The following is a 21,073-nucleotide window of genomic DNA, read 5'->3' on the forward strand; positions in this document are numbered from 1 at the left end:
CAGCATTCCTTACAGCCTTTGCAGGCACTGCTGTGTTTGTACCATCCGTTTGTCTAAAACAATACAAAGATATTTCTTCCATTACCAAAACAAAAGTGCAACAGCAAAAAACCTGCAGTTAATGCAGCAGCCTTGTTTGAATTTCATCAGGTGAAGAATCAGTCTAAAGTAACTTGGGTCTGTGACAACTTGCATTCAGTTTAAACCAGTGTTCTTCACATCATCACCACAGTGCATGCTGCTCTCCCATTGAACCCCCCACTATCACTGAGGAAAAAAAAATTACGCATTACTCATACATAGGAAAACATCAGATTGCAAATTATAACCTTCATTTTGTTACTGTTATTACTGAGGTACAGAGCATGCTCCGAAATCTAAGTGACTAGTGACATTGCCAAGTCAAAAGCCTCACGCTGCTGACCTCATACACTGACAAGCTGCCACATGGAGGCCATTTGTTTCTTGATCAAAACATCCCATTTTAAAACTATTAGGAATAAAGCTGAAAAGCTGGCCTGAACCAAGGGTTTTTGGCTTGCAGTCCCAAGTTGGAAAGATGATCCTGTAAGAAAATGTGTTGCAATAATTCTAGACCACTTAAGTGTTCTTCACAGCACTAAAAAAAGGTGATGCCAACGCATTTCAGATTGTAAGTCATTTGACAATACACACTTTATTCTGATACAAAATTGAATTATTTTAACAAATTTTAATCCATTATGGACTATACTGAAATTTTAAATTTCCATGCTATTTTAACTTGTTTAACCACAAGTTTCAAGATGTCAGCACACTAGCACCATTGCTCTCGCAGTCTTTGCCAGTTATACCATTTTATTCTGTTTCCAATCTTGCCGTATTATCTTCTACATGAAGGCCATTTTTTTCTTCTGTGGAGATACTTGGATTACTTTAGTTCAGGAAAAGCTAATAGAGAGAGATGTCAACCTGTAGCACCCACAGCAGAAAAAGAATCATCCGTCAGATATGTGAATTTCAGTGATACTCAAGATTTTACATGCTCCACACAATTTTAAGATACACACACTTGTCAGAGACCACAGACTGATTTATGAATATTCCACCTCAGTGTGGACAATACACGAAAACCACGTTAATGTCTTAAACAAGGAAATAAAGACAGCACATCAGAACATCACACAAATCATGCTTGAAAAGAGTAGGAACCTTAAGTATTGAAAAGATATAAAAATTACGATGCCATGTTTAATTTTGGTGTTTTGTAATAGCATAGTTACCTCCATCAATCTGGGTTTTGGGGGAACTCCCTTCTCTACCTGGAAATATCATTTATGTTATCAAGTAAACTTCTGTACAACTATAGCTAAGGGACCAATGCTTTGTTAGTTTTGCATCTTTACATCCCCATCTCCATTTAAAGGTGCTACTTTCAACAGAAGCCAGATGGCCATGAAATAAAGTTCTTAACTCTTAAAAGTGCCTCTTGGACAGAGATACAATTGACCTAGTACTCCCTTAAGAGAGTGTTTATTTTGGTAAAAGTTATTTCTGAACAGATTTCTATAAATAACCGAATTTAAGCAAATTATCTTAACAAGAGTGTTATAAATCAAACTAAACAATTCTAACAGTGATTATCTGTTTCTGTGCATGGTGCAAAAAGACCCACCCAGAGCACACAAGTCTGCAGCAATGCGAAATCCTCTCATATTAAAGAAAAGTAGAGCTTTATTCTGTACACAGGCCTAGTACCAAGGCAAACTACAAAGTTTTTGTTAAAAATTAATTTTGTTACATTTGCAAAACACTCTTGGCACCTGCAGTGCTCTTTGGAGTAAAAAAATCCAAAGAGCACTGCAGGTGCAAGAGCATTTGTACCTGAGGGGCAGTGCTGTTCCCCATTACGTTGCTGCACAGGTGCCTGAGGGAGCTCTGCCAAGCAGAGCACACCTTTCCCACTTTTAGGCTTAAGAAAGGAAGTTCATCACCTCAGCAACAAGCTGGCACATTACACTAAGGCAACGTGATTGTACAGCAGTTTCAGACTTAGGCTCAACCTTAGCTAAGCACAAACTTGTCTCTATGTTTTTTTACAAGTACATGCAGTTATCGTGAGATTTTCAATTAAGTAGCTTCTGATTTTATTGAAGTCTCTGTATGTTACTTCCAAATTAGTTAACTCTGTATTACAGTCAGGAATTACTTTCTGGGAGTGTACAGGCAGCAGGTAGAAAGCCTAAGTACTTGAAGCAGTTTGTGAACATGCCTCTGCCTCTGATAAGGCAGGTTCCATTTGACTACTTTCAGAGCAACTGAAGTATAACCAACACTAAAATAGAAATTGTCTTCCTAAGAATGCACAGGCTCAGAAATATATTGGGAAGTTTAAACAGATGCTGAAGCACTTTATAAAAGAACCTGTAACAATCAAAGATGCAGAAAAGGAAATAATACATTTCCAAGACTTAATACACGTTCCAGTCTGTGTAAAATCAGGACAGCATGAGAAGTTTTTATTGCCATTCCATTTGCCTGTACAAATGCCATTGTGATTTCAGCTGGGTATCATGACAGTATTAGCCTCAATTACCCTGCCTGAAAGCCCCCAGAATCTGAAAGGGAGCTCTTGGATTTGTACAGGTAAATACAACATCACCTGGTAAGCCAGGATCCACTAGCTAGGAGGGAAATCCCAGCTTGCACCAATACCAAGCTCTCTCCCAGAACAGGTGGCAAGCAGCAGCAGGTCACAGCTGCTGAGAACCGTAGAACCACTTCAGTGTCACTGCCTTCCTGGGCTTCTCTGCAGCACCCCTTTCCATGACAAGGCACGGACAAATTTCCCCCACCCCAGCACACTCCCCAGTAACCATAACACATTATTTCAAAACATCAACTTGTCTTGTTGACCTCAGACACGAAGATTTTTTATCTGCCAGGAACAGAAGATTCTTGAACAGGAAGTGTGCCAGCAAGCAGCATTCATCCAGAACAGAAAACACTGGATGACATGTGCTGGAATATTTGCTGCTTAGTACTTATGGCTTCCCTTGATATTAACAGACTGTCAAAAGGAAAGCCTAGAAGGAAATAGGGGTTAAAGACATTTTACTATAGACTACAAATCTTACCCAGTCAGAAACCTTCATTTGAAGAGCATGTGCAAGACATTCCCCATTTTGTCAAGCAGCAGCTTCTCATTCAACCTGAAAATTAAAGAAATTACTCTTACCTTGTTAAAAAACCTCCCACCACTCTTTATAATTCATGAAAAATTTTAAAGGCAAACCTTACCTATGCTCATTGCCCTTCCTTTCAGGTCTAAATGCTAGACCTATTGATTTTGAGTCAACTCAAGTAGCTATCACTCAAGGAGGCTCCAAAAGGTGAAGAACTCTTGCTAGACTTTCTTCGATATTTCAGCTGTGATAAGCAGATTTAACTAGCCTTGGGAAAGCTGCTCACTATCAGCACAGTATCTTATTCCTTCACTTTTCTGGAAGTTGAAGCTGTTGCTCCTGCTGCCTTGTCATTCTTTAATTAGGCTGACTTCTCCATACTCAATAGGCTGCTGAAGTCCTGTCTTACGAGTCTCCTTAGCAATGTATGGATCAAAGAAGTACATCCTAGGTTCTGTAAAGCTGGCGGATCACTGTCCTCATGGCTTACACTTTTCCACGTCACAAACAACAGCTAAGCTACCCCACCCACCTACAAAGCGGTCACTTACATCCATCTCTTAAAAGGTTGCATACAGATCTTGTTCATAAAGTTTATTATGACACTATTTTTCAAAGTTAACATTGTAGTCACAGTACAGCTACAAGAGGCCCTGTTAAAAAGAACACTGTCAATACATTCTAAAAAATTTAGAAATACCAGATCAATTGTCAGAAGGGACATCAACCCCATCCTCCAGTTGTCCCTGCAATCAGATGCAGGCCCCCAGGTGCAAGTCTACGCATCTTCTAGCATAGTGATGTACAAAGCAAGTCAGAGGTCAGGTGTCTCACTCCCTAGTGAGGTTTGGTTTAGTTTCCCATGTTTTCAAACTCCAAAGGGGTTGTTTAAAAAATGCCTTTATTGAAGTACAGCCTCCCCCCCACCCCAAGCCCAAATGAACAGGTACAACAACAGAAGCATTCACTAAACCACCAATTCTTGCTTTGAGATCTTTCAGAACTCCACAGACAAGAATAAGCAGACTTTGAAATCCATTTTTGAGGCTACCATCTTGACACTGGTTCCTTGTTTTAGCGTACTGCAGTCTAAATACACTCCAATAACAGCGTTTAAATAACATGTTTAATTTTTTTCAAACAACACACTTATTTTTCTACCACTTCTTAAAATTATAATTCATTAATATGACTGATTATGCCTTAAGCCATTTCATACATCTTTGCAGATTCATTCCTATACTGGAATTGCATTTACCTTATACTGCACATTGACCCAGAAGTGAAACAGGTGTGAGTAATTCCAATACATATTGCCAAGTGTCTGAGTATTTCTTTTATTGACTGGGTCCCTACTCTTCTGAGTCTGAATTGACAGCAAGCACTGGCCTGGCAATAGTCAAGAGAATTCACATCAGATGAGGATAGCACAGACTGCAGTGCCTTAATTTGGAGGTCAGAAGTGAGAATGAAGTACAATTTCTAGCCACATGTACTGGTCTGATTTTCTACTCCACTGCACCAAATCCAGTTGTAGCACACTACCATTCTACCTGTGGGAACTGGGGACTGTAGCCCTCTACGTTCTGGGAGTGCTTCTAGTCGGTAAAATACAACTAGATCGTGTTTCATCTTTGAGCTCTCAGCTGAGCACACATGTCTGCTGGCAAACAGGTCAAGGACTCTACTATTAAAGAGCCCATGGGGAATGGGCTTTTGGAGCACATTACCTGGGACTGTCAGTGATTACACCTGTGCTACCCTTGGCTCCCAGTCAGAAGCATGTGTCCAGAAAATTGCCTTGGGTGCATGCAAGAATGTATATAGCCATTAAATTATTGAGGAACATACCTATTACTCTCACTATGATACCTCATTTAATTGAAACAGTGCAGTCTGGTGCAAGGGAGAAGGAAATGGGGACAAAGGGGATGAAAATTCCAAGCCACCCTCCCCAAAGTATAGTTTTATTGAAACAGAATCATTGTATATCCCAAGGAAACAGGCACTTGATTCCCCCCACCTTAACTTCTCGGGAATTACAATAAATATAAAGGTAAAAAGCAAATTTTTTTCTCTCCACCCAAGACTTAAACAACTTCAGTTATCCCTTATGCATCTCAAATGAGACGGGAGACAGCTTTCGTGTGTCTAAAGTTGGTCTTGTTAAAATATTTATCATGCCTTATTTTCTTGAAGCGCTAGTACTAATACAGAACTACAAATTAAAAAAATATGCACAAACCAAAAAGTAATTTGAAGTTTTCATTAAGATAAAGCTTAGTTCTATGATTCACAAACACTAATTTGAGTAACTCAAATCCTAGTTATACATCTAAACAAACTATAATGCAACATACAGATGTTTTCCCTCTGTATGCCTATGTAACTCATGTCAATGACAGTTACGTATATACACTGAGACTAGACCCTTAAGACTGCAAATCAATAGGTGTTTCTATTGTTAACTTTAAATTAATACAAAATAGTAATTGAGAAATGCATTTATCTTCTCTATTAACTAACAAGGAAACACCCTAAACTACATTTCAGTTCTGTTATAGAGTTCTCTGTACTAAATGTGGAAAAACTGAACTACACAAATATTGAAAAGTTAAAAATTCATTGATTTGTTTATTCCTGGTACCACTACCACAATTTACAGGGCAATATACCTGATGTAATGGGAAAATAAAAAGAAAAAAGAAAGACAAAGCTACAACAGAGAAAGACCTCAGGAATGTACATCTAATCGACACTACATTGCATGAATCAATAGCTGCACTTTTTGCAAACTGTGGCTATGACAGTCCTGATCAAGAAGGGTTTCCTGTTTAAGCTGCAGTAACTTTTCTGACTATGGATCATCGTTCCTTCTGTGGCAGATTTTACAGTTCCTCTAATTCATTTGGGACGACTGTCTCAAAGTAACCTGCAGCTTTCCTGACAACTCCTCGCTCTCTCTCCTGCTAAGAACTGTAGCCTGTTGAATACAGGATAAGAAAATTATTACTCTCAGTGAACAGTTGTACATTATTAATCATCATTATAAATATACAGTACACCTACCCTTTTTCTGGTAGCATTTTTAGAATCTTCTACCACCATAGCCCCCACTTCCACTTCCAGATCCATAACCACCTAAAAAACCAATGTGTATATTTAAGTACATGATCAAGAATGGATTTTAACTCAAAAATATTTTCTGTACAAAATCATACTTACCACCATAGGGACTGCCTGAACTTCTGCCACCAAAGCTGCCACCACCTTTCATGGGACCATAGTTAGACTGCTGTTGTCCACTGTAATTGCCAAAATCATTGTAGTTTCCACTTCCACCATAATTACCTAAAATAAGTAATTTATAAAGCCTTGTTTGTTTAACACTTAGGACACAAAACTCACCAAATTCCAATACCCAATGTAAAAATAAATTGTAGTAGTTTAGAACAACTTAAAATTAAATTCATGTATTTTGATGCTACCTCTATGCAAATGCACAGGTAACAGAAGACCCTTAGTATTTTTACCATTAGAAATTGGTATTTTATTGGAGATGAAACACATCCCATTATAAGCAGGTTTGAGTAGGCAATTTGATGTGAATCTGATAGGCCAAATTAAGGCCCCCAAAATCAGAAAACCGTGAGTTTCACCATTGTTCTTCTACTGTACAACTCTGCAGGGATGGATGACAATAATGAAAATTACAATTTGTTCACACACAAAAAAAAGACAGAATTGTAATGGACATGCTGCACAGAAAATCAGAAAGTACAGTAAGATATACAGCAGTTTTTGCAGCTTAACTCCTCAAATTTGGGGCAAAAAATAAAAAAGCTTAAAATCTGTTTGTAGTTCTCACAAAGGAGGATGTGATCTACTTGTTGTGAACTGGTATCCAAGGACAACATACTTGAAATGCTCAAAACCACTGAAGTTCCTATATTCTGCCTCCACACACAGATTTATAGCCAAAGCCTTTTGAAAAATACATCCCTGGCAAAACAATGTTGTAGTTTATCAAAGCTGATCCCCATGGAAAAGAACTTCCCTTAAGCAATATGGCCTTCTACATTAAAACCCAGACATACAACTCATTTTGTAAATTACTATATTTCAGGCATTGTGAAACGAAACCTAAGAACAACTGATGTCAAATTAAAGCTGGAATCTTACCACCACCAAAATTTCCTCCTTCATTGTAGCCATCATATCCTCCTCCTCCTCCTCCGTATCCACCACCTGGGTTTCCATATCCTGGTCCTCCACCACCACCATAACCTCCTCTGCTGCCATAGCCAGGACCACCGCCATAGTTGCCACCTTTGGATAAAAGAAATGTCAAACTTAGCACACCAAAGCTAAATACTGGTAAGGAAAGATGCATTTAACAAAAAAAACCCAAACCAACACACTTGTACAATGAAGATGTCCCACAGCACTTTTCCTTTATTATATTCATTGTGGCTGCATGATTTATCTAAACTACTTAATTGAGAAAAAACCCATGCTTATAAAATCAGGACCTAAGTAATTCATTTCATGCTACTTCCCTCATCCCTTTTTGCATTCTGATAATTGCATTTTTTAGCCTTTTGGTAATTGCAGAATTTCTCTTCAGATGCATTTTGGATACCCATCCTAACTGCATCACAAAAAAACATACCACTGAACCACAAGAAGTCTTAAGAGCTTACTGAAAACAGTTATTTACTGCTTTATTCAGTTTTAGTCATCTCAACTAAGAATCTTCACTGAACTCTCAATAATAAGCAGCTCCCTCACAACCTTATGATATATTTTTAAAGGGCAAATACAGACTAGTATTTTTTCCACCCATCATTTTGTGGGAAGAAAAGAAAATGAACTCTTTACAGCTCTACAATGCAGACATTTCATTTTCATTACTGGTATTATCACATTATCACCAAAACAAACTTTGCTTCCAAGGTGAAGGCAAGACTTACAGCTGGTTCTAACATTGGGGGAAAAGAAGTGAACAATACACTTACCATCACCAAATCCATTGTATCCGTCACCACCCCCAAAGCTTCCTCTGCTCCCACCACCGCCACCACCACCCCCATAGCCTCCTAGAACACAAACAGATGAAAATGTTTTCCTGAACATGTTAACTGTTTAAGCCAACTGACAGAGAAAATAAAACCAAAACCAAAATGTAAGTAATTTTATAATACTATTCCAGCCATTTACCTCTCCCACCAAAGTTTCCTCCTCGGCCAAAATTCCCTCCACCGCCTCCGAAGTTTCCACGGCCCATGAAGTTGCCTGAGCCACCCCCACGACCTACAAAATATTTCACTTGAATTACATTAATTGAAAACCTGTTACACAAAATAGCTATGCACAACTACAACTCACCTCTCTGAGAGCTAGCAGTCTGCATCTCCTGTTTTGAGAGCGCTTTTTTCACTTCACAGTTGTGTCCATTTATAGTATGGTATTTCTGAACTACAGAAAATAGCGAAAAATGAAAGTTAGAAATCACATCATTGCAATATGCTGTAAAACTCTCACAGAAAGTTACTATAAGGCATATGCACACTGAAAAGTAACATAAAGTCAACCCCATCCTTCACAATAGTAAAGCAGCTGATTATGCAACCATTTCATTCCACACAGTGCTTTTCTGAAATCTTAACACTATCTGCCAAGTCATTTGTCACTGAAGAGCTTACATACCAACAATTTTATCAACTGTATCATGATCATCAAAAGTAACAAAAGCGAAGCCTCTCTTCTTTCCACTCTGCCTGTCTTCCATGACCTCTATGGTTTCAATCTTTCCATATTTTTCAAAGTACTCCCTCAAATTATATTCTTCTGTATCTTCTTTAATTCCACCAACAAATATTTTCTTTACGGTGAGGTGTGCCCCAGGCTTTACAGAATCCTGCAATGCCAAAAATGAAATTCAGTGCTTAAAGTAGTAGGTAAAGATCAGAACATGTGGTTAACTGGAACACTAGCTCACCTCCCTGGAAACTGCTCTCTTTGGTTCAACCACGCGTCCATCAACCTTATGTGGTCGAGCGCTCATGGCAGCATCCACCTCCTCCACACAGGAGTAAGTCACAAAGCCAAAGCCTCTGGAACGTTTTGTTTGGGGGTCTCTCATCACCTGCAAACACACAAGGAGGCACTCTGTATTTCTGTGCCACTTTAGCTACCCAACCCTTTCAAAGGCACAAACTAATAACAGAGCCTTTACCACACAGTCGGTGAGTGTGCCCCATTTCTCGAAGTGCTCTCTCAAGCTATCATCTGTTGTTTCAAAGCTCAGACCTCCAATGAACAGCTTTCTCAACTGCTCTGGCTCCTTTGGCTCATGGCCCTACAAAATGAAAAAAAAATAAAAAACATATATTGAATACAAATTACAGAATTAAAATTTCAGCGAATTACTAGAAATTATTTGTGCACATTATAACTACAAATAGGTGAAATACATTTACATAAAAACAATGACTTCTAATGGGTTTAGACAGCAGAATAGTAAACACTTAATGAGGTGTGATTTTAATTAAAACACTAACAACTTAAAGAGCACTAAAATGCAAACAGTAAAGGAATTTCAACATATTAGGTAATTTAATTGCTCCCCACCACCCAAAAATGCATTCATTCTGTGGCTATCTTTGAGCTGCAGTTCACACTGTAGGGACTGGGGATGAAGCACTGCTGGATAAAGGCAAGTTCTAACACTTTATGAAGCATAAACATGCAGATCTAAAAAAAATTTAAGGATGCAGTACACAAGGAAAAAAGGCTCGGGCTGAGTGTCTACTCTTTGAGGATGTCCATTTTGAAAGGTTATCTTTATACATTTTTATGGAACATATCAATACTCAGTTCCTTTAAATATAAATTCTGTACTTTGATAATTCTACTACTGGAGCACATGCAGGCAAGATAGTGTAAATATGTATGTGGATTTTAGTGTTATGGGAAATACCTCTCAAATGTGAGACAACCTATGTCTTACAGACAAGAAAATGCCCTAACAACTCATTAATGATCAGCAGTGGGTACAAGTACCAGGATAAGACTGGTAACCTGGCAAGCATCACAGAACAAGCAAGTTTAACAGCTCCTGGTAACACTGCCTATATACAACCAGCCATATTTTAAAAGGTGCAAATTTGCAGATCCCAGTCTTCTGTTAAATGACTGAAATGGGTTTGAGAGTACAATTGTGTTTCTGCTCTGTTTCAGTGCTGCACTTTTTTATTAGACAGGGAATTCCCCCATACATTTGACGAGGAGTTCACAAAAAATTGTTTCACAACTGCCATTGGCAGAGAAGTCTTACCGGACTTCTCTGTTTAAAAGCAACCAGATTAAAATCTCATTTAGCAAGTGGGTACTATCTGTGCATGTAAGACACTCCACAAGGGGCTGGCCAGCTATGCTGTGTATGACTTCAGTTCTGCAGCATCAGTTAACAGACTTCACTGCTGCAGTCCATTAAACCAGAGTAGATGCAGCATTCTCCTGATGTGAACTACATAAAAACAGCCACAGACTTCTATCTGTAGACATTCTGCTTCAAATCTGAAGTGCTTTAACCTCTGTCACAGCGCTGGGGCTGGCCAGGAAAGCTTAAGCCCCTTAGAGAGTGTTTTTGTATTATACAGTGCTTCAGCAAACCACTGGCTTATAATACTTAGGTTGTACTACAGCAAACAGTAACTAAGATTATGAAAAGCTGTCTGGGAGTTAAATCTCTGTCCTTACACCTGCTGAATTTTGTTAGACAGAAACCCAGCATTTTTGATTACAGCTTACTCTTTAAAGCTTTGTTACCTCATGATCATCATATAAATCAGTAACAGTCAATGGTCCCATAACTACAAAGTAAAGCTTCTAGTGCCTTCCAAGTAGTCCAGACTACAAAGGCATCAAAAAAAAAAACCTCCCTTCTCACTACATTGAAACTTTAAATTTTATACGATTACACACCTACCGCATATAGAAACTGCTTTAGGTCAAGTGTCATCTCTTGCTAATTCCAGTTTTTAAAATCTACTGACAATTTTTAGTTGGGTTATGTTAAAGCTGGGGACACTAAGCATTTCAAAACTCTTGAACAGGTACTGAAAGACATTTATTATGTGAAGCTGTGAAGATTAGACTCCTTCAAAATCAGAAACATATGTAAGGAAAAACTGTCAGATTATTTACAGTTCTCTGATATTATTCAAGGCTATGAGAGTTTCCAGCTAATAATTCAGAGTGCTTTTACCTTAAAAGAATAACCACAGAATTGTTCAGGTAAGGAGTAGTGAAGCTCTTTCTTACTTATTATTATTACGTGCATGAGAACTGCTGCTCTCACACAGAGGAAGAACACCTGTTGTTACAACTTCTCTGTTCTACTTGATAAAAATTATCCTTAGGACACATACATGTAACAGGAATTATGTGCAAAAAATAGAAGGCAGTATTTTCTTTAAAGAATGAGGGAATCAGTTTTTTAGGCAGTTTGTTGTCACTGGGGTTTTCAGACAAGACTCTCTCAGTTGTTCTGTTTAAAGTTATTTCTAACAGCAGTCTTTCCTGCACAGAAAATCCTGCAAAGCACATCTCTCCACCCTGCTCTATCAGAACCAGGCTGCCTCCTGCTCAGCTGACACGCCAGGAGAGCACGCCATTTCGCAGCACTCCTCTGGCAGGAGTGGGGAGAGCAGCTGCAAGACGGTCCAGCCTGCCTTTAGTCAGCAAGACACTGTTTCTCCCCCATAGCTGTCAGAGGGGCTTCCAGACACATTACACCGCTCTGCGGAGGCGGAAAACTTTCCGTCTGCCCCGACTGCGGCCTTCCCGCCCCCAAAGCCCAAGCGCAGCGCGGGCCCGGCCGCCTCCATTTTGTGCTCAGCCGCGGCCGCCGCGCCAATATGGAGGCGAGGGCGGGGCGCGCGGCCGGCGCCGCAGTGGCGCCATGGGCGGGGCCCGGCCTGCGGGGCCCAGGGCGGGGCCGGCGCTGCGGGGGCCGCGGGCCCCTCCGCTCGCCGCCCGCCGAACCGCACCGCGCCTCCAGGCTCTACCGGAACCCCGACACCCCGCGCACTGTAACTGTACCTCTCGCCGAAGGCGGGGGGGAAAGACGGCAGCTAGAACCCCCTGGGATTCCTGCAAAAATCCTCCTCTTTGCGGAAATCCTGACACCTTTTGAGACAAAGCTACTGCACGTACATACTGCTTTCTATGCTGAGGTTGCCAGCAAGTGGAATTTCCTATGGCAGGGGTTTTGGATGATCAACCTTTTGGATTGCAGTATTTCTCTCTGAAGGCACATTTCGGCTGGAGCTTTCCCATGCATTCTGCCTGTGAGCAGCAGCAAATGCCCACAAAATGCCGGTCACCAAGGCCACCCTCAGCTGTGGCTGAACCGAGACCAGCCTGTCCCCAGGCAGCACAATCCCAGCCTGCCTTCTGAAACGGGAAAGCTTACAGGCCACTGGGGCCTCAGCAACGTGCCCTGAGAAACTTGTTCTCTAGAAACTCAAGTTTTAAGATCGTTGCAGGGCAAGCTACTTTTGTGAACTACAAGAGGTTATTTAGTATGCAGCTGACCGACCCCGTTACACTCAATTCAAAGTCCAAATGAGGGCGAGAGTTTCAACATTCCTCCCAAAAGGACTTTAAACACTGTATTTCAATACAAAATAACCATACACTACCAGACACATGCAACTGGGACAAGGTTTGTTCAGAATTCAAGTGTACAGGCCCTCCCACATTGCAGTAGTGTATCATTCCAGAAAATAGCTGGTTTGAACTAGCTAAAATATTCAGGCAACCTGAAAAAATAATGTTAGAAAGCAAACAAATCCAAATAAATGAAGATAAAATGCCGCCGTTATATGCTATATAAGCACTTTTAATACCCTTTTTGCTGACCTTAAAATTATTTTCTGAAGGGTATTAAGAACTTCCCCCCTCCCACTTCCACACCCTGCCCCAAAAGTAACTAGCTCCCATCCTCCCAAAAACAGCCCCAACATCTTCTCTATACTACGCACCTTATTCAGTCTACGGTATTTCTGCTAGAAGCAAAAGAAAACAGTTATTTTTACTTAGTACAGCTCGCTTTCATTTGCAGTGACTATCAGGCAACCATTAAAAAAAAAAAAAGGAAAAAAAAAAAAGCAAATAGGAACCTGTCTTCATTCCCACTAAAAACAGGACTTTTGAAGGTAGAAGTAATCAAGTTCCTGCTGATACTTGGAGGATACATAAATAATTCCACCTTGCTTTAATCAGAAACATACATTTAATCAAGTCTGTTACAACAGAAAGCTAGGCAAGCAAAATTTCCCCATTAGGCTTAACACCCCACCCCTTAGAAGTGTATGTAATAAACTGCAATTTAAAGTTACTCCACTAATACGGGGATGAAGAAGGTAGAAAAAAAAAAGATAGAAACAGTTAACTTGGGTTTTTTTTATTTTTTCCCCTTAAAACTACTTTATTTTGAATAAAAAAACTCATCCTCTCACCTGTGAGGATCGTCTTCCTTTCCTCTTGTAGTCTTCCACTTCTCTCTCTTCCTTAATAGCAGCCATTTTGGAAGGGTACTCTCTAACTCGGCCTTTCTTTTAGATCTAGGAAACCTAGAAAACAGGTTGGATAAGTCAGTACTTACCCCAGCTCCTGTGACACAGGGCCCTCTCTGCTGCAGTGCACAGGTGCAGCTTTGCAGGAAGAAATGGGTTGAAGTAGAAAAAAAATCCTTGAAGTATTTAAAAGGGTGGGATAAAAAGCCTCAGGCTACTCAGCTAACAAATGAAGAGAGACATAAAAGAAACATCTGCTATCCCAGTCAAGCTCACTACACAAACTAATGCTAAAATCTGTAGCAAACCTTTGTCTATTACTGTCTGACTAAACTATTTTGAGTACAACTGATACAGCAATCAAATTCCACTTCAATATCCAAATCCACTATGTAAATTCTGCTTCTCTGGAGTTTTAACCCCCCAAAACATGTAACATTTTGTAAACACTGCTTATTAGAACTTTCTGATGACTCTTGTAGTCAGCTATCCAGCAGTGTGCAACACTAGAGGATGTCTTATATAGTTCCTGTATTAAAAACTACTTTTAACTAGTAGTGCAAGAAGCCCTTGCTGATGCTAACTTGCAACATCAAGAACTGCTCTCCTCAGGAGTCTCTTCACTATCTGCATTACTTTTCCTTCCCTATTACATATTTGATTACTGCCCTGTACTATGTAATCTATGTCCCATTACAAATAAGAAATCTTTTACACTGTAAGCTCAGTGAATGAACGCATCACTACACATTTAAACAAAAAAATCATGCACCTTTGGCTTTTTTTCTAGAAAACTTTCTAGGATCTTTCAGTTGGTTCTAGTATTAATGTATTCATTTATCTCTGGCCAATATTCATTACTACTTTGGATGTTTCTTGAAGCTTTATTACAGTGGCCAAAATGCAATAATGTTAAGTACATTACAAATGTGCTGCATTTAAAAGCATAGATATTTACAAGATTAGGTGTACTTCTGTGATGGGTTTGTTTGGGTTGTGGGGTTTTTTGAATGTTTTCTTCCTGCAAATTTTGCTCCTGCATGTGGAAAGGCAGGCAGGTCTCTACCAATGAGCAATACACGCTGTTATTCTAAGTGCAAATTCTTAAACATAACTTCATGTTAAAATTCAGCTTCAAATTAAACTCCACTGTGAAATCAGGAGTATCACAATTTAATGCATTAACAATTTAAATAGTTTCATTAAGTAATGTCAAAGTGTTTGTATTATCTTCAGTTCCTGCTTCACAATGTTAAGGCTGCTCTTGAAATCCTTTAAATCAAACATCAGTTTGACTTAAGAGGTATTAGGATATTAAGTACTTCAGCTGAGCCGTCAGTTTTTAAAGTCATGTTGGGGAGGTATGAAACAGAACATTAACACTTTAAGGGATTTCCACAAACTAGCTATACAGCAAAATAAAGCTTTAGGAATTATTAGGAAGTAAAGGAATAAGCTTATTCAAATACTTTTTCAAAGTAATGGAAAGTATGAATCCCTTTCTGAAGCTGCTATCCCCAGCGAGGCTCCACACTGGCCAGCATAAAGCTCCTGGGCATGGTCTCTGCCCCAATGGCCTCTGAAGGCCTTAAGGGTTAAAAAGGAGCTGTGTTCTTGAAATGCACACCATCAGCTCATGTGGAACACAGCCCTGCTCTCACGGTGGTGTCCTGAACGTTAAGGCTGACAGCACCAAATTTTAAACTCTTATCACCAACAAAATACTCTATTCAATTTTGACTACTCAGAATACCTTTACCATTAAACGCTAGTTAATAAACTAGGATTGAGCAATCATATACTGCAATTTAACTAGAGAATTTAAAGTAGTCTCCGAAGAAAGCTTTAAATTATAAGGATAAAGAAGTCACCAGGACTTGTCTCATTATTCACAACGCTGCTCTGTCTCTTACAGCAGACAAGAAGCTAACAGAGACAAACCAGACATTATGAAGATGGAAGTTCACCATCCAATCAGGGAATACTTAGGAAATGCACTGGTCTTTTCTACAAGCAGCTGAGGGTGGATTTAAAGTGCATACAGAAGGCTGTTTTACCAACCCTAAAAGTTAAAGCAGGAAAAACTGTTTCCCATTTTTAAGTGTGTTGGTAGTGTACCCCCAACACCAATAGGAACCCTCTATACCTGATGTGATAGGTTCCCAAGCTTTAGTGAACCACTTCAATGCTTTGAACACATCAGCCCTCTCAGTTATTAAAGCCCGAAGCAACTAAAACAATTGCTTACATGAAAAGGTGTTTTTAGCTGCTTTGGTTAAGGGATCCACTTTCTTCTGTTTTTAATACAGGAACAGAAACTAGTGTGAGCTGTTGGTTTCTCAGATCTTAATTTCTAAGGTTCCAGCGTTCAGTGAAAGGAGCAAAGATTAAAAAAACTACCACGCACACAAAAAAAACCCCACTATTTTTGCTTGCCATACTCTCAAACACTTGAGCAAAGAACCTTAGTTGAAGAAAGAAAAGCAAGGGCAGAATATCATTACGATTTCCCTCAAAGTAGGGCGAGGATGATTTCACTAGGTTTGTGCAGACTGCTTCATGCTGCCCACCAGGATCATGGCAGAATGCCACCGAAATGTCCTGGGTCTTCTGCACGTGTAGTTGGGGGAGTGGAGAAAAGGAAGAGAACTCTGTAGTTTTCGTTCCCCCACCTCCCCGGGCAGCAAAGGTTCCTGGCAGGTTTTAACTCCCTCTGGGCAGGAGTACGAGACACTAGGGAGGTGCTACAAAGTGTTGCAGCAGTCCTCTGCGAAATGCAGCGTACTGCAGCAAACTATTTTAATGCCTCTAAAATCTGCTTAGAGAAAACTGAATGTGTAGAAAGTGTGTTAAAGAATACCCCTGCCGCACTACTCCGAGTACCCTACGCTGGAGGGGGGTGGGCCGGGGAGGGAAGAGGGAAAGGAACACAGGGAGGGCGGAACAATAACGCACGCACTTGTAGGGCTCGCCTCGCCCCACTGCAGCCCGGACACGCGCGCCTGTGTTTCGGTGTCCCCTGGATTGCTGCGAAGGGCTCTGCCGCCCCCAGCCCTGCCCCGGACCGAGGGCCGAGCCCTCACCCGCGCGTCGGAGCGCTACGAAATGGCGGCCGCAGCCCGCGGGGCCGCGCGGCGGAAGCGCCGCCTCTCCCGCTCCCTGTCTCTTCCTGCCCGCGCCGCCATTGCGGACAAACGCGGCGTGTCGCAGGCGAAAGCGGGTCTGGACCGCGGCGGGAACGCCACGACGAGGCGGCGGCTGCGGGAACTGCAAGGGGCTCCATCACATATTGCCGCCAATCACCCCCTTCCCGCCGCGCTTTCCCGCCAGCGGGCTCGGGCGGAATTAAAGCCGTTCCAGCTCCGCGCGGCAGGAGCCGCCTCCTCGGCCGATGGCGGCGAGCCCCGCGCCCCGCGCGCAGTTACCTCCATTTTGTGCCTGGGCTCGGCCAGCGCAGCGCCAATATGGAGCCGGGCGGGAGAGGAGGGGGGGGGCGCGGGGGGGTCACGTGGCGGCAAGGCGGGCTCGGGGAGGCGCGCGCGCTGCGGCCGTTACCGCTTTTCTTCTCAGGGCCCGCCGCCCATCCCCCCCTCCTTCTCCTCTCCCCCTCGTCCGCGCGGCGCCTTCCCCGCCAGAAGGACAGAAAAGGGTCGGGAGCGAGGGAAGGTGGGGAGAGGGAATGTGCGGGGAAGGGTAGGGAGGGGAGGAAAGAGAAAATATCACCGTGCCGGCGTTCAGCGACAGCGCCTTCCCGCCCTCGTCGGTCCCACGCCGACCGCCGGCCCCGCGCACAAACCGCCGCCCGCTGTGGGGGTGGCAGCGCCGGCGCAGCCGCGGAGGGCGCGCGGGGTGGCCCCGCCTCCCCTCAGTGGGGCCGCCCCCGCCCCGCCCCCGAGCGCGAGGGGCCCTGTGAGGGAGCGCTGTGCGCCGGGCTGCCCAGGGCGGCATCAGGCGCTTGGCAGGAGAGAGAGAGGGAACGGAGGAAATGCTCTGCCTACAGGGCACAGCTGCGGCAGTATCAGGGTGTGCCTGAGGTGCACAGCACCTTCTAAGAGAAGTTATTTGTCTCTGTGTATCGTTTTACGCTGGAGATGCTGCAAGGACGCAGCTGAAGATCGGCTCTCCAGAGCTCGTTCAGCGCTCACCCTCAGAACTGAGCGTAGATTAGTCAGTTTCCGGATAAATGCCAAAACAAGTCCAAGCAGTAAGTTTCACACACTTCCCCATTCAGAGGCATTGCCTGTAGCTTTGAATGGCGCTTGTCATTATAAACTAGCAAAGAGAGATCAGGAGAAAAGGGAATTCTGCGAGAATTTCGTACAGAACGCAGCATAGTTAAGCACAAATATTTAAAATGTCTCCTTACCGGAATAATGGTATCAGAAAAAGCAGTGTTATAAAAATTTGCTATTAAAGTAACCCACCACATCAAAGTTTCTTCAGTCTTGGTTATCCTCTCATAAGTACCAGTACCTATTTTAGTATGATGACCTAACCTTAACAGGAGTTGGCACTTACTCCTTTAAAGATATCTTCATCCTATGTAAAGGAGTAAGATAGTTGATGAGGTTTTACCAAATCACTGGAAATTTAGTATTAGCTGTTACTTTAATTTCTTTATTTTAGCCTGATGTTTCTAAATAAAAATATATAACCATCCACACAAAAGTTTCAAAACCTGTTTGATTAACTAATTTCCCTACTGCATAGAGAAATTCCCAACAGATTTAGAAATGCTCACTGCTATCATGTACAAGGATTGAAACAAGTTTTTACATCATTTCTGTATCTTTGAGAAGGTAGATGTCTACACAGAAAAAAACCTGAAAATCCCATAAAACATCAGCTATTCTTTGCACTGAGGCCAAAGCCAGGAATTTCTCATCTTCCTTTTCTCAACAAAGTAAACCACACAATTTAACTTTATATTTAAAATAAAATTCTTCCTGTAATTTGTCCTCATGCCTCTGTTACTCTCAAGTGACAGTACTGGGAGACTCTCAATGGCACTAGCTAAATATGTCTCTTAGTTTCAAAGGTTTTGTAGTTTACACAGGAGCTGCCCCACCGCATTTGAAGAATTCCTTTATTAGTTTAATAGTCATTCATTTCACATCTAACTGTTACTCATGGGGGCTGATTGTCTTGCAGTTCATTTGGTTGCACAGCCACAGGCAGATCACATTTGAATTCAACAGTTTCAGTTCATGATCAGCCTCCCCTATGTGTAATCAACTGTACAGAACGTAATAATCTTATAATACTGTGCTTACTGCACTGAAATAAAAGACAAACCAGTAAATGAGGGAGACGCACATTTTACAAAGATTCACTGTTGCAGATGAAAATGATACACAAGTTTGAGGGCTTAGATGAAATTGTAATTTTGATTTCAGGCAAACAGTTTTCTGGTAGTGAAGTGCTTTCAGGTTGTCTAGTAAAATATTGCTCCCTGGTTTGGGTCACCCATTTCCTTAGGTGAAAACATTTGAAACACTCATATCTGTCCTGGCTCATGTAGTTTCATCATCAGATGAACTTTCACATTATGCAGCAGATGCAGCATTGGTCATCTCTGCAGATGGCTAACATGCTTTTCTTTTTGCTAGCAATGTTGCAAACATGTGCTCTCCTCTTTGTAAGCCAAGTGAACAACAGTATGTGCCTATTTAAAAAAACAAACAAACAATAACAGTGGGAAAGGCTTTTAGCTTTTATATATTTATGTGGTTGAAATGTCAGTTTCACTTCATTGTCTTTTTTTGTTGTTGTTGTTGTGGGTTTGTTGGAGGTTTTATTGTTTGACTCTTATACAGCATTTGTTTGTGAAGTGAATCCTAAAGTAGGTAAATATTGTTGGTAAAACTGTCCAAAGTATTTTTTAGTATTACACAAAGTTTAAGATGTGAATATGAAATTGATCTTGAACTCTAGTCTCCAGAATAGTAATGTTAATGGAGTCAATTCACTGAACTAAATACATTTGCTATAAAACTCTGAGATTGCACAAACAAATGGACTCATTATTAATTATGTGTTAGTACTGTCCTAGTTTTGAACATGGAGTTGTCTTGGCCATATTTGCATTCCATACTTTAAAAAGGATGCAGACTGCAATTTTGATAAGAAGTCCAGAGTGCTACACAGCAAATAATTCATGTCAACTTCAGGGTAGAAATGGGATATATTTAAACATGGACAAGTGTTACTGGAGACACTTGCCAGTTGTGCAAGCAACTGCAGCTTCTGCTGTCTTCTTCATTTGGAAGCAATTGTTTTCACCTCTGAATTTGATTTAAATTGCTGAGCTTTGCTGAACAGAGACAGGATAATATACTAAGGTCTGGTAACATTTTGGCAATTCTTGCATGCAGTGCAGGGTGCATGAAAACACTTTACTTAATTAATTGAAAAATGCATAGAGCCAATACACTGATTACTTTTAGTATGATTATGCTACGGCATTTGCTTTATTTCAGTAATTGTTATAATACTTAATAGATATACACAGACATATACATCTGTATACTTGTATACACACACACACTCCAGAAAATCCTTTTCCACTTCAGGCTCTGCCAGCCAAGTGTCCTGTGCCCCAGAACTCTGGCAGTCCCTGCAGGACTCAGTTGCAGGGGTTTGAGAAAGCTTTCTGTCTGCCCCTTCCCATGGAGGTTACAGAATGCATGCAGACACATCAGCTGCTTCAATATGTGCTCTCCTGTATTTTAATAATTGATAAGGAGTGCTTGAAGTAATACACCAGTGTGTCCATAAGTGAGTTTGAAATTAAAAGATACATACGTTTATACCAGCCTGGCACAGGTTTAGTAATCCCCAGCAAATATTTTGGAAATAGCACCAACCTCTTGTGACTGTGTCATTCCACTCCATCTGTCAGAAAACTTAGATCAATTTTCCGTGACTGCTGTTCCTCAGGAGCTATGTCTGAGAGCTGCAATGCAGGAAATGAGAGAGATCAAACCATTTTTAGCAGCTAGCTCAATTAGAAATACTAGAAAACTTTGTATATTTCCCTTTGTATATTTCCGGTTCATTCAGGGTGACACAATTGCTTCTTTCTACAAATTGTATCTCTATTTAAAATGTTTATTTTTTACAATGTGTTATATTTGTACCAGATATGTAATATGGAAAATAATCCTGCATTTTGGATTGCTATAAATAGGAATAGTTTCCTACACACATCTTTTCTCTTTTTGTTCTGCTCTTCTTTGTATGTTAATTAAATCTTAACCTATTACATTCTATTTTATTCCATAACCTGCTATGTCTGTGTTTTATCTGAATTTTCAAAATTTT

General features: G+C 41.1%; 1 protein-coding gene across 4 annotated transcripts; it reads right to left on the bottom strand.

Annotated features, from left to right (window-relative positions):
• Positions 1 to 3,743: 3,743 nt before the first annotated feature.
• On the bottom strand, positions 3,744 to 17,592 carry HNRNPA3 (heterogeneous nuclear ribonucleoprotein A3). Of its 4 annotated transcripts, none has more exons than XM_059476241.1 (13): positions 17,474 to 17,592; positions 13,694 to 13,807; positions 13,217 to 13,240; positions 9,403 to 9,525; positions 9,166 to 9,312; positions 8,874 to 9,084; positions 8,553 to 8,642; positions 8,385 to 8,477; positions 8,183 to 8,263; positions 7,347 to 7,493; positions 6,390 to 6,515; positions 6,234 to 6,305; positions 3,744 to 6,147 (listed from the first exon to the last, which is right to left on the bottom strand). In XM_059476241.1, the coding sequence occupies exons 2-12, from the start codon at positions 13,757 to 13,759 to the stop codon at positions 6,253 to 6,255; spliced, it is 1,161 nt and encodes a 386-aa protein (XP_059332224.1). In that variant the 5' UTR covers positions 13,760 to 13,807; positions 17,474 to 17,592; the 3' UTR covers positions 3,744 to 6,147; positions 6,234 to 6,252. The 4 variants fall into 4 exon arrangements, with proteins under 4 accessions (XP_059332224.1, XP_059332223.1, XP_059332226.1 ...); XM_059476240.1 differs by having other exon boundaries at positions 8,385 to 8,492; XM_059476243.1 differs by lacking the exon at positions 8,183 to 8,263.
• Between the last annotated feature and the right edge of the window lie 3,481 nt (positions 17,593 to 21,073).

This window comes from Ammospiza nelsoni, chromosome 7 (genome assembly GCF_027579445.1).
Source record: "Ammospiza nelsoni isolate bAmmNel1 chromosome 7, bAmmNel1.pri, whole genome shotgun sequence".
Lineage (NCBI taxonomy): Eukaryota > Metazoa > Chordata > Aves > Passeriformes > Passerellidae > Ammospiza > Ammospiza nelsoni.

Bases quoted from the DNA above. Each gene is read 5' to 3' on its own strand.
- HNRNPA3 (XM_059476240.1), bottom strand. From the start codon at position 13,759: ATGGCTGCTATTAAGGAAGAGAGAGAAGTGGAAGACTACAAGAGGAAA. The intron at 9,313-9,402 runs GTAAAGGCTCTG...GTGTGTTTGCAG, and splicing joins GCACACTCACCGACTGTGTG to GTGATGAGAGACCCCCAAAC. The intron at 7,494-8,182 runs GTAAGTGTATTG...TTTTATCCAAAG, and splicing joins ATACAATGGATTTGGTGATG to GTGGCAACTATGGCGGTGGT.